The sequence below is a fragment of the Dicentrarchus labrax genome, unplaced genomic scaffold (genome assembly GCF_905237075.1).
Source record: "Dicentrarchus labrax unplaced genomic scaffold, dlabrax2021, whole genome shotgun sequence".
Taxonomy (NCBI): domain Eukaryota; kingdom Metazoa; phylum Chordata; class Actinopteri; family Moronidae; genus Dicentrarchus; species Dicentrarchus labrax.
In genome coordinates this window covers 8,954,850-8,968,445 of record NW_026136709.1, presented here as the reverse complement: position 1 = coordinate 8,968,445, position 13,596 = coordinate 8,954,850, and the positions used below count along the sequence as shown (strand labels likewise).

General features: G+C 39.8%; 2 protein-coding genes across 2 annotated transcripts; one reads left to right on the top strand and one right to left on the bottom strand.

The window, feature by feature from the left end:
• The first annotated feature begins 99 nt into the window (after positions 1–99).
• LOC127369780 (fat storage-inducing transmembrane protein 1-like) lies at positions 100–5,703 on the top strand. The gene is made up of 2 exons (XM_051411516.1): positions 100–1,799; positions 2,625–5,703. The coding sequence occupies exons 1-2, from the start codon at positions 1,513–1,515 to the stop codon at positions 3,292–3,294; spliced, it is 957 nt and encodes a 318-aa protein (XP_051267476.1). The 5' UTR covers positions 100–1,512; the 3' UTR covers positions 3,295–5,703.
• Positions 3,531–9,115, bottom strand: psme1 (proteasome activator subunit 1). The gene is made up of 12 exons (XM_051411522.1): positions 9,036–9,115; positions 8,866–8,911; positions 8,525–8,557; positions 8,364–8,426; positions 7,874–7,975; positions 6,818–6,881; positions 6,163–6,260; positions 5,887–5,955; positions 5,730–5,797; positions 4,749–4,803; positions 4,364–4,450; positions 3,531–3,776 (listed from the first exon to the last, which is right to left on the bottom strand). The coding sequence occupies exons 2-12, from the start codon at positions 8,902–8,904 to the stop codon at positions 3,696–3,698; spliced, it is 759 nt and encodes a 252-aa protein (XP_051267482.1). The 5' UTR covers positions 8,905–8,911; positions 9,036–9,115; the 3' UTR covers positions 3,531–3,695.
• Between the last annotated feature and the right edge of the window lie 4,481 nt (positions 9,116–13,596).

The following is a 13,596-nucleotide window of genomic DNA, read 5'->3' as shown; positions in this document are numbered from 1 at the left end:
ATGGACTAAAGCTCTTTACTTAGTTGCTGCTGTTATGGAGAAGGAATTACTGTTTTGTGTTTAAATTTGCTTTATCAGGCTTTAAACATGCAGGAGTGGGATGTGGAGACAATGCAACATTTACATATCCTGTTAACTAAATGGAGATCAGTGTCCATTTGTACTCATCATCGAAAAAACGTCACATGAGACTCAGTGGGACATTTTTTAAGTAGTTTCTTTGTTCTGAATTTGTCATTTGGCTAAATACAACTACGTGGATTTTCCAGTAGCACATAACACACAACTGACAATTAGCAGCTACAGGAACTACAGCAAAGTCGCCTGAAGGTCATTGTAATGGCAGCAATGCAGTAAGTGGTCTAAAATTAGACAGATATTCTTTGCCATGTCTGTTTGATTTATACTTAGAGTTCCTACTTGATGCAAATTAGATTCTTATAAAAAGCCACCAACACAGTGAATGTAATAGTTTGTCCCTGCTGCAGTTTCAATGAAAGGAATGCTGGTCAGCAACACTTCATGTAGAAAGTAAAGCTTTTCTTATTACTGTGAAAAAAAAGATACAGTTAGCGCTCCTCTCCTTATCGTTATTATGTAAGAACTGTGTCGCTTAAAGAAAACAAATACAGCTCCTTCTTACATATGGACTCCAGCAGTATTTCTGTTGGTATGGATTTGGAGTCTACAGTAGTAGTGGGACTGGATGTCCTGGCTTGTGAAAACAGCTTTAGTCATTTTTATTGAGCACAAATCCCATGGAAAGACTAAATTTACTCAATTTGGCTCTGGGAGTTGAAGAGGTTTAAGAGGCTCTGGCCTGAGGAACGGGCCTGGAAATAAAAAAGACTGAAAGTGCTGTGAGAAACGCAGCTGTTCAAGGCGCCAAATGCAGGCTGGCAACAGTTTATAACTTAAATTAGTTTTGGCTCCAGCAGCTGATTCTAAGAATGGAGAGACTAAAGGAGAGCCAAAGAAGGAGCCAGATGACATGTTTTATGTCAGAATGATCCTTTTTGCAGGAATAGACAAGACTTTCTTGATGCTAAGTGCAAATGTAATTGAACAATGTTGCATTACACCAGAAAGTCTGATTGCAAAATTATGCACAAATTGTGTTTTATTGTTTTTATCATCAACTGCATCAAATGGGATCAAATTCACAACATGTTGGATCATTGTTTTGAGAATAATGGGGTCAGTTACAGCAGCAGCTATTACCATGTCCACACTGTGAGTCTGTGTTCTGGAGGGGGGAGGGCTTTGGAGTGGAAAGGGGACTGAGGGGCTGTATTTTTATAAACCATGTGCTGCCCTGCACGCCTGACAGTGATAAAGTAGAAAGGCTCCCAGAGTAGAAGTGGTGTGGCTTTCAAAGACAAAAGGAAAGTGAGGCAGACTCCGCCACACGGCTCTAATTTGACAGTAAGAGAAAAGAGGAGGGAAACATAAACAAAATCCAATCCAAAACTACAAAAGGTATCATCAAGAGGACAAGCGGAGTAGATACACATGGATCTGAAGAATGAAAACTCCTCAAATGGCTCCATGCCAGAGATCAACTTGGAGAAGTTACACAAGATGGCTGCAGAGCTGATACTGCCGGGGAAATTCATCCTCAGGCTCCTGAATGCCGCTCTGGTGTTAGTTACAAACTTACTGGCCAGAGTTTTGGGAAGCAGCCTGGTCAGAGGACACTTCCACCTGATGCTGTCTGGTTTGGTTCTGTTTGGTCCTGTGCTGAGCTTCTGGGTGTCAAAGTACAGCATCTTCGCCAACAGCAACCACTACCTGTACAGGTGAGAGCTCTGGAAAATCAGAAGTTCATGATTGTGTTTCTGCATTTAAATGGAAATGTCATGTTTATAACTAGTTGCTCTTGCTGGAAACTGAGAAAGTAACTGTGACTTTCAGTTGGATGTGCTTGCTCATTAAAATCTGTCCTGAATGGGTGTCATTGAGCCAAAACCTCATTAAACGCACATTAAAGACCAGTTACATTTAAAGGTACTACATGGAGTTTTTAACTGGTTATGAAACAGTCTTAATTTAATTCTGATTCCTCTGTAGGACCTACATAAACAAACAAGACATTCAATGAGAAGATTGGCTATTTCTATATAGTTTTCTACTTGTGCCACTCTTACACTTTGGTTTAGCATTTACCATTATCCTGACAATGTCACTTGTGGCCACTGTGCAGTTAAAGTTAAAAGGCTTGGTTCCAATTACAATGGTAGTAAATTATGATTTTTTTTTTTTTTTGCTGGATGCTCTGCTGCCATATTAATCTGGCAACCCACCAAAACGTTTTTAATTTATGCATTGTAACACCATTACAGCTTTCCTGACAATGTATAAATCCATCAGAAGTTATATATTAATATTATACAGTATATTGTGTGTATTGTGGACCCTATCCAACTTTAAAAATACAAGTAAGTTCATACAAGTTTATACATGAGCTGAATACCCATAATGCTATGCTTTTATTGTGAGGTTATTTAATGCATTTTATATAACTCATAATATGGATCCATTAGCATCCTTTGGCAGCACAACAAACTCAAGTAGATTAAATAACTGTCTTTTTGACTGGTTTCTGCATCAATGCTCTCTTTCAGGAAGTTCCTTAAGTCCACTTGGGGTTGGACCTGCGTCTTCACATGTTCCTTCATCCTTCTCCTCTCCACCTCAGCCCGCCACTCCCCCTCTCTCTCCCTCCGCCACCTCTCTCGAATAGGGGTGGTGGCGCTGCTCTGGTGGGGCTGTCAGCGTCTCCTGGCCCTGCTGGAGGATGCAGCGGGAACCTGTTATGAACCTATGACCCCGGGCAGGGATACCCAAGGCGCTGCCTCCTCAGTACAGCCCCTGCTGCTCCTGCATGAGGACCAGACCAAGGCCTCCTGTCTCAAAGCCAACATGGTGTGGAGAGGTTACGAAGTATCCCAGGATGTCCTCATCCTCTGTTTGTGTTGCCTGCTGCTGGTGGAGGAAATGTCCGTCTTTGGCCCTCACCTGGCTCAGGCAGAGCCTCTGCAGAGGTCGCCCGGTGGCCCTTTAAGGTTCATCTTCCTCCTATGTGTACTTCTACTTGCTGTTTGGATGTTCCTGTTGCTGTGTTTGCTCGCACACTTCCCCCAGTTCCCCTCCCAGCAGCTGGGGGGAGCTCTGGGCTACCTTGGATGGAGAGGACTCTATCAGGGATGGTACAGACTCAAACCAAGCTGGGGCTGTCCTGGTCTGCCAGGAGAGGGACTTTTTACCACCACAGAGATGGACAAACAGCAGTAGTATGAAACCCTCAGTGGATGTTTTGAGGGTGTGAATGTGACCTTGAAAGCTCAGATGCGAGCTTTTGATAGTTGTGGCTTCTCATTAAGGTTGTGAAGAGAATGTAGGTGTAGTGTTTTACCTGTGATTACATAACTCTGCCTTTATAGGACCACGAAGGTTACTTTCACTGTAGGTAAATATTAGGCTAAAAACACATTTTAAATTCCCATTTGGACAAAAGAAGCACAGACAGATTTATCAGAATCGTGTCACTTTATTTTGTAATCCGAACCAAAATGAAAGCACAGTATGAAAAAGAAGACTTTTTTTGTCAGAGAAGGTGTATTGTTACTTGATAAGAGTGTCATACTACACTGGTTGTATCTTGTTAGAAAGACTGTGAGTGTGCTGGAATCGTCTCAGTAGATGAGAGCTTTGCCGTCTCCTCTGGGCTTCTTAATCTTGTCATAGTTCTTGTTAATGATGTCAAACAGCACGGCCTGGAGAGACGGATACGGAGAGGACACATCAGTGGAAATGTAGCGCGAGAGAGATATAAGAAAGATAGACAGCGTGTGAGAGAGACAGAAAAGGTTAGGGGCGGTAATAAAAGCGGGAGAGACGCCCAGATCCAGAGCTGTAATCGTGTCAAACAGCTCCTTTCATCATCACCTGTACCGCCTTGTTCATTAACAGCATCAAACACAGGAGGACAATAGCCAGAGGAAGGAGACAAACAGTGATTAATGGATGGAAGATGGAGCACCAATCAATTTAACACAAGCACAGCAATTAGTTTAATTACCCTCCTATTAAGAAGGGATGGATTCCATTTAGCCACCGTCACTACTGCTGGGACATGGCTGGAATATTTTAGAATGTGTGGGTAGTTTTATCCAAAATACAGTGTGTGATCGCAACAGATGGTGTATGAAGTTTGATACATGTGATTTACAATATTCAGATGACATGCACTCAGTCCTTAAAGCAGTCAGATGGTTGTCAAATCAGTTGTGCATCCACAGTTTTTACACATTTGAAATGTTTCCACACAAACACATATGAAATAAAACGGTAGGCGTCTTACATATGTGTTGCGGATGTCCAGGACCACAAGGCGGAGCTCACAGTACTGATACTGGTCCAGCTCATGAACCAGCTGTCGGTAGTCTCCCTGCAGCAAAAAAAAAAAAAGCACACAACAGAGTTTATATGCAAAATCATACAGGAGACAGCACAACCTGTATGTACCCAATTTGTGCAGAGCAGAACATTTTAAAAATAGCATAAATAGAGCATACAGTCTGCAGGTGGAGCACAATGAACATCCATATGTTTTATATATATTTTTTATTCTCTTTATCACTGAGAGTCTGACCAATTAAATCTTTACTAAAATGAATGAATACACAGAAACAGAACGGAAATATCTGTATTACAATGGCTGAAGATACACAACGTGAGATACTGACCACATGGGATTGTTTGGAGGCTTTGGCCACAGCGTCACCTCTCTCGCTGTAATATCTAAATAAACAAACAAAGGAGAAGTTACTTGTCAACAGGATATATCAATACCTGACCTGAAGTTTGCTAACATTAGCTAATATTAGCCACCATAAGCTACTGGTCACAGCCATTGACTATTTATAAATAAGATGGATGACATGACAGCTCCCCAAGAGTGAAGCATGCCATGACTGACAGCTGGCTCCAACCCTGATTGCTTGTGCACAGACTCCCAATGACCACAGTAAGATGGCAGCGGCCCTATGCGGCAGTTGGCTTCATTTTTGTAGCGGGAAGTGGAGACGCGATGTCCATCTTTATATATGTCAGTGGTCACATCAGCCAGTGTACTCAGTGTACTGAATTGAGCAACAGTGTGTTTTATTGCCTATGAATTGTATGAGGGGAAGGTTGTATAATTTCTTCTCTCCAAAGTTCTGTAGTTTCACTTTAAAATGAAGGAGTTCTTGCGTTTCACACTGCGCGCACTGACGCGTGAACTCATTACACAGATGTTCCTGAAGGGAGCCGTAAACAACAGTCAAAATGTCAAACTTTGAAACGTCTGGAAGTCCCTGCAGCCATTAATAAAGGTGTATTCAGTTAGTATGACTACTCCTATCTCTTTTCAGGACTGCATGTGTGTATAGTCCATGACTGGCTAACAGCTCCCTGACACCTGTGTTTTGTTGGATCTGTTTAAGCTGAAAAACACAGCTATGATGCTGAAAACTGTATATGGTGTTTGATCATCTGAAACTGAAAACCTAAAACAGCCATTAACCAACCCAACTTACTGACACCTGTGTGGGTGGATGAGGGTGCACGGGGACACGAACGACTACATCAGTGTTGATGAAAAGAGACGATGAGGCTGTATCTCCTTATTCAAATAAATAAAGAAAAATCCAGCACAAACTAGCTGTGTCGGTGTGTGCTCTTACTTTGAAATCTGGGTTTGGAACCCCTCGATCTTGGTGCGTGTGTTGGTCAGCAGCTCGAAGACTTTCTCCTGTTGTACGAGAACAAAAACATCAACCCCAACTGAATACATTTCATACGAGAGATTAACAGTACATGCTTCAACAAATGGTTACCAACCTGTACAGCCACACCGAAGTTGTTACCATCTTCAATTTTAGGGATCTGGAGTTGCACCCACATTGACACCTGCCAGGAAATTTTAGTTTTATTCACCTCTCGTGTAATAAATGAGTTTGTCATTGCGTTGCTATTATTACACTTCTAAGATAAAACATTCAAACATTTAAAACAGGTCTAAACACAGACCGGTTATGTAACCAGTGTCAACCAGTGTTGCATGGCACACTAAAAAGCGAGTTTTGTTTCATGATTGAGACTAATTAGGAGGCTGACCGTGTTGAGCTTCTCCTTCAGTGTCTGGATCTGAGGCTTGACCTCCTGCAGGAGACTCTCCACTCGCTCGTTGCTGCAGATGGGACCACAGGGAGGCCCTGGTGGACAAAACATCCCCAAACATCACTGCACTCAGTCACAATATTAGAAGATTCTGCTTTAGTTGGGTTTCACCTGCCTGAGCTGCTTCCCAAGAGGATTTCCTTTTCAATTTAGATCAGTCACATAAAAATGGCTTTGTTTTCTCATAAGAGAATATCTTTTTCAATATTATTGGTGAGGGAACAGGTAAAGAGGCAATAACGTCTGGCAAAGATTGGTTTGTTGCTCAAATGTTTTTAAAAATGATTCCATGTTTTCAGAATAACTGTAGCTGCCAAACTCTGACAAGCTATTATTATGGTTTAGCTCGTGCACTGAGATTTGTGAAATTAATCACCATCCTGGCATACAGTATGAACATTTTTGAACACCACTCTCCATTCATATTTTCTTTGATCTACCACCATCACCTCATAACAGACTGCAATCAAACAAAACCCAGGGATTAGACAAAGTGACAGTGTTGTGTAGCATTTGACCACCATGTTTCTTCCACATTCAGTAAGTATGTTGCTTTATCACTTGATATCATCATCTCCGTCTCCTCGTTTACCTGAATCTTCTTCCTCTTTATCGCTGTCCTTATCCTTGTCTTTCTTCCCCTCCTTCGCCTCCTTCTGCATCATAAGAACAGAAGGCAGCAGGTCAAAGAGTTTTCAGTGCCTATTAATCTCTTAGACAGCTCACCCACGTGATTTTTTTTCCATGGCTGGTTAAATGAAGATGTCAAATGTTTGATCTTTTTGTTTTTTTGTATAAGAAATGTAACCTAGTTCCAGCAGCCCCTGGTTCTTGCACACAGCTTTTGAATGCACTCCAACAGCCTCAAGATTGTTCCCAAGAGTTGCAGTATGATCTCAAATATTCTTTCAACCCATTTTCCCTACATAAAACTAGTGACACTGGCAGCGTTACACTCTTTTCTCCTCTAAATCAACGTGTGCAACACGGCAGCAACTGTGAAGCTGGAGCTGTATAAATAGGAGATACAATAAAGGGGTGAGAGTCATATCTTATCCTTGAGTGATTATTCTGCTTTCATCTTGAAGTCAGTGATCATTTAGTGCTGCTTGAAGCACCCGCAGGATACTTCCATCCCTTACTAGTCAAATTAAACATGACCTGAATATGTTTACATGCCAAATAAACGAATCACTCGCATCTATTTAGTTTTTTTTTTTTTTTTTTAGAAAGATCACTCAAATAAAAAGCCCACTCAAGGCCAATTTGTAAACCAGTCCTTGGAAATTACACAGCGATCGGTTGCCATGGTAACAAAGGACTCTTGTGTCTTGATATTTTATGAAACGCTAAATATAAACCCGTGGCTGAGGATCCCAGTTGAGAGGCTTTTCATGCAGCGCTCCTGAAGAAATTCAAAGGTTAGGAAAATAAAATACTTAAATCCTTACTGTAAAACCAATCCCGTTTATATAACATGGCACAATACGGGGTTTCAATTAATTCAACCTCTTACAGCCTCTGAGGTGTTTTCTGAATTTGCCTCTTACCTCTGTAAACCCACCAGTGCTTAAATGTATCTGCTCCCATGAAAGGAGCAGATACATTTAAGCACTGGTGGGTTAAACCTCCAGAGGGTGGGACCTACCTCCTCTTTCTTCTTGCGTTTGGCCTCCTCTTTAGCCGGGTCTGGTATCGGGATGTCCAGTGGAGCCTTCAAGGATGCCAGGTCATCGCAGCTGAAAGACGTCTGACAGAAAACACAACTTTATCAGGGATTGACACAAAGGCTACCCCCCAAAAAGTCCATGAGTCCACTAAACTTTACAAACCGAGTCTCCACATCACATTTAGAGACTAAAACATGAGACTAGCTGTGTTTCCACTGCAGACAAAGGAACTAATAATCAAATCTTCATATTAAAAACAGCCAAATAGTTGAGCACAGCCTTAATAGACACACAATTTTACACATTAGATGCCTCATAGATTACAGACCATGATTTGATTACACTTTATTTTAAGAAACATCACTATAAGAGAGTTTTTTTTGTTGTCTAAGACAGGAACGGGAAGGGTGGAAGAATCCCCAGGTGACCCCGAAGGACCCCTGCAGCACCCCCAAGTATTTGTAATACCTTCAGCAGCATCTCCAGCTCCTCGATCTTCTGAGGGAAGAATTTTGAAACCAGCTCCTCAGCCTGTCACACAAAGACACACACTTACAATCCTGTAACACTCAATGTGACACACTTACATCCACAGTTGGGGAAAGATGTGTAACCATTGCATAAATTACCTCCTTTGTGAGGTTTTGGCAGAAGTCATCCACCTGCAATGAAGATATGAAATGAGTTTCCTTTATGTTTTGACACCTGCTGTATGGAGGATATTAAGTAAAAAAAACAGCTCCTATTACCCGACTCAACAGGCCCTTTGGAGGCTAATTACGTGATAATTACGTGATAACCTCGTATGACCCCCTGCTGTCTGTCTTACTTGTCAAAACAAACACTTATCTGAACGGCTGCTCGCCTCTTAGCATCACCGACACAGCAGCCAGTCGTTTGGAGGTAATGTGTGTTTAAAATGTCGGTATTTAACACTTTCCCATCATGCTAGCAGACGCTTCGTGCTCACCTGCTTCTTCGACTCGACGCGAATACCCAGAGCGGCCATGTCGTCTCTGAGGGCGAGAAGTAGTTTACTTAAGTTTGTAAACGCGTTTAAAGTTCAGCACGTCGGAGAGGAGCAGCAATAAGCTGTTAGTCTGTGTAATTCAATGCCGTGCACGACGCAGAGATACTCACAGTTACTCAGCATAAAAAAGCGAAAACGAAAGTAAAGCGCACATTCAAACATTTCCGTACTTTCCCAATTTAATATCGGAGCATCCTGTTGCATTGTGGGATTTGTAGTCCCCCCCCCCATGACGTTTAATTTCCTATAACAAGCGCCATTGATGGGAAGTATTCTAGGTAGCCTCAAAGCAAAAACATACTTATAGAAAGTGAAATTAGTTAATTATACTCAATAATTCTAATTCCTATATATTATTTATTTATTTATTTATTACTTTAGTGATATTTTCTTACTAAACTATAACATGTTGTTCCTTAGGTACAGTCTTATTAAATCTGGTTATTTAACACTGTGTATATCACTTCAGATTCTTAGTACTCAGATTTATCTTAAAAATATTCATCTAAGAATTCAAAAAGATGTAGTCAGATGTAGAAGTGTCACTATTTTGTTCTTTAATTATATTAATATGGCAACAAATGTATTTTTACTTTCTAAAGAATATAAACTTTTAAACTTGCAAAATTATTAAACCATTTAAAAAGTCAAAACAAAGAAAAAAAAAGCTAATGCCTTTTGACATCTCTTTGCTTCAGTACACAAACACCTGTTTTCCATCCATGTTTGATTAGCTGATTACCACCAGCTGTGCAGCACCAATTAATATATAAACCATACAGAAACAGACACTAACACAACTATATATACTGTGTATATATATATATATGGGCTACTTATGATAAAGAGCAGTTTTTCACCAGCAATCACATATATTGCCGTGATTTTAATTAATATTTTATAAATGAAGACGATCACATATAGTCCAACTCCTCCTGTAAGTCCTGACTGTGTCCACTAGATGGTGCTGCTGTCCTAAGTGGAGTAAATCAAAGTTCTCTGTGTACAGATAATAAAGATCAACAGCACCACAATGAACCTGTGAAGGTATATGTCTTTTAAAAAACATCTATACGCTTATATCAAGGATTGTATTAACAATTTAGCCTCAATGACGCAAATATTCTTCTGTATTAAAAATATTCAACTGCAAAAAGGAAATAGAGCTTTTTATGGATTTAATACAAAAAGACATAAGGTATAAACAGCCTACTGAAACTTATATACAGATAAAAAATACAAACATTCCCAGCAGCAGGAGAGCTTCCCTTTAGCTCTGTATTAATCACTATAAACCTGAAGTGTGTCTGCCATTGAGACCACTGTTACAGGGATCTGCTGTCGTACATCTGCCGTCACATGGGCTCTTTCATCAAGAGCTGTGTGGACAGAACCGAGGTCAGACCAGTCAGGTTAAAGCCTAAAACAAATACAGGATCCTGAGTGGACAGAAAGGACGTCAGAGCCTCCCATTGTAAACACAATCCTGGTCATCTGCACTGTTACATGCTATCATTATGCCCACATGCTTTGTGTTATACACACAGGTAAAACCCATCATGTTTATTTACATCAGTAGATGAACACATAAATTTAATCACTTGGCTGATAACTTGTTATTAAATCATAAATCACACACGGCTTTGAGGTAGACTTATAGTTTAATTGTAGATCTGTTTAATATCTGGCTGAGAATGTGCAGTGTGAAGTATAATACAATATCAACACAACAATAAATCACTCATCGGGCATGAGGTATTACACGAAGTTTGATCCGAAGGGCAAAGGGTGCACTTGTTTACGGAGCGAGCAGCATTAGTTATTGATTCTTTGATTTGATTGAGTGAGAGATTAAAACTTGGCAGTGTGTTATTCAGGTCGGGGAGGCTGTTGAGAAACACAGCGGACAAAGGTCATGTGTCTTTTAACAGGAAGAGAGGAGAAGTTAAGGGTTAGTGACCATGTCAGTAAAATATCTTTGTGCAGAATGGACATATATGAGTGATACATATGGTTTAATGTTACACTATGTCATTGTGCAGCTGATCACACTATGGGAAACTATTGTATATTATTGCATATTTTATGTATTATGATTTCCATTTTGATTCTTCAATGTAAAGTTTGTGAATAAAATGTCATTAATATTCCTCATTAAGACCTAAATGGTTACAGCAAGCCACAGTATTCGTTCATAGCACATAACTCTGACTAAGAATTGCTGAGTAAACTGATTCTTGATCTTAAATAATGTGCCACATTGGGTAAATACAGTAAAATTCAAGGACATTATATATATATAGTAGTTTATATATAGTATAGTATATAGTTGTCCTAAGTCTGCTGAGGTCTCAGTAGAATCTATTATTTTACCCTGAGCAGAATAACCACAGGCTGATGGAAATGCAGCTTTATACACCTTAAACACCTTAAGTGGTGGAGGAAGTATTCAGATCCTTTACTTCAGTCAAAGTACTAATACCACAGTGGCTTTAAGTTTCTACTTCACACTGTACAAGTAGCATACTGGACCAGGACTGACTTCCAGACTATTTGTGATGTCACAAATCATGCTCATAGGCACCTTAAAAATCATATTTTCAATGAGCACAGAGAAACTTTCCACTTTCAGAAGATTAATGGAAAAACATCCGTCTAGTGTCAAACTCTGCACAGACATCAATCAAAAAATCCAACTGTAGGAGCAAGAGGAAAAGCTGATCCTTACTTTCAGTAAAGATCTCACAGCTTAATGGCTTCTTTTACTTTTTACATTTCTGAATGTTCCCTTTCATAACCATAGACTGCAGTCTGTGGCGTATAGCATGTATGCATTCATTCATAATGAATGTGTGCTTTGGGAGTCTCTTCGGTCGGCTGCTGACTCTGCAGGCCCTATCAGAGAACACGAGACAGCTGAAGCTGAAGTTTAACCAGACATGTTGGACTGTTGTATCTGTCTTTATCTCATGTCTGCAGTATATTCCACAACCCAAGACCCAACCCCTTAACTTCCCCTCTCTCCTACAGCTTGTGTGTGTGTGTGTGTGTGTGTGTGTGTGTGTGTGTGTGTGTGTGTGTGAGAGACCCCCTCCCCCAGTTCCCAGGGAGAGAAACATTAACAGGAAACTCACTAAAACCAGATGCAGACACACTTGATTGCCCTGTACTGTACTGTACTGTACTGTACTGTTAGTATTCAGTGAAAGCCTCCTGCTGGCTCATATGTGAATGTAAACCTATTTAACTTATAAAATAGGCTTATCTGTGTTATAAAAGTGATAATTACATACTTCACAGCCTCTGATTCCAGCAGTAGAAAACGGTTTGAAATTCGAGCTCCAGTACTCATGAGTAATGTAACATGATATCAAAAATCACCATGTTCCAGATTTACATTTCTCTTGGCAGTGGAGCTTGAAGAAGAGCCACTTTTATGTCTTTTTTATTTGGAACTCTTCTATATTCACTGCTTCCAGCTCCTCAAGCGTAAGGCTTTTCTTTGTCCTCTATGATAAGAAACTGTGTGTCTGAAAGGTTTCTTCACGGTCTTGAGAAAAGGTCAACACAATAAAAAAAACAAGCTGTGAGCAAGTCATTTTGCTCCAATTTGGTCACTTTAAACCTCTCTTCTCTCGTCCCTATATATTTTTTGGGAGGCTTAACTTTGGTAACTTTTCATAAACTCGACATAAATACATATATAAATAAATAGAAATAAGTATAAATAGAAAATTATGAAAGGGAGTGAAATTCTAGTATTAGATAAACTGTAGGAGTTTGTAACATTCAGCAGAGATAAATTAAAGGGCCACTCCACCTACTTTACAAACAATGTTTAGTGTATTCCTCACATCCCTCAACAGCACTAGTCAGCCTGTAAAACAGCTGTATGAAGACTTTAGAGACATTAAAGTTTGGGAAATGAATCCTGATGATGATGACATCAGACTCGCATTATGGAGCTAAAAGTCGGAATCATTTGCCATCTGCCGCTTTAATTTTGACCAATTTTGTCTCTTGATTTCCTTTTTTACTTGGTCGCCTGTGAATCTACCAACTTTATGAAAGCGCAAATCACTGCAGGGCCCCTTTAAATATGTCTGACAGATTGAAACTTCTAACTAATGTGAGCACAGAACAAACAACAACACAGAAAACAATACATTACATCAGTGGTCTATGTCAGTAATCATAAGTAATATATGGAAACAACATAATAATAATAATAGGAATAAAATTAATAAATAAATTCAAACAAGGAGGATAAACATACAACAATGATCACCAGCACATTTTTATAAAGTTAGTTGATTTGGTTTTCAGTAGATCTCATGGGTTGTTTTTGGAATTTGAAGTCAACAAATGTAACTTTTTGCAGAGGAAAAATCTTCCTACAACAAACAACTAATCGGGATGTAAATACTTGCACACACAATCCTCTTCAGCTCAAACACTGTGCAGCTATTTTCATTTGAAAACATTTAGTACATATGATTGTGTCTATTTTATATATTTATAATTCTTGTCTTTTGTAGTAGTTGTTTTGATTTTCTTCCTTTCTCTCACTAAGTTTATTCTTATGCACCAAAGTACTTCATTAAAAAAACCTGGTTTGGGAAATCCTATTTGGAAAATGGCTTTATGGAAAACCTGCTCTGGTGCTGATAC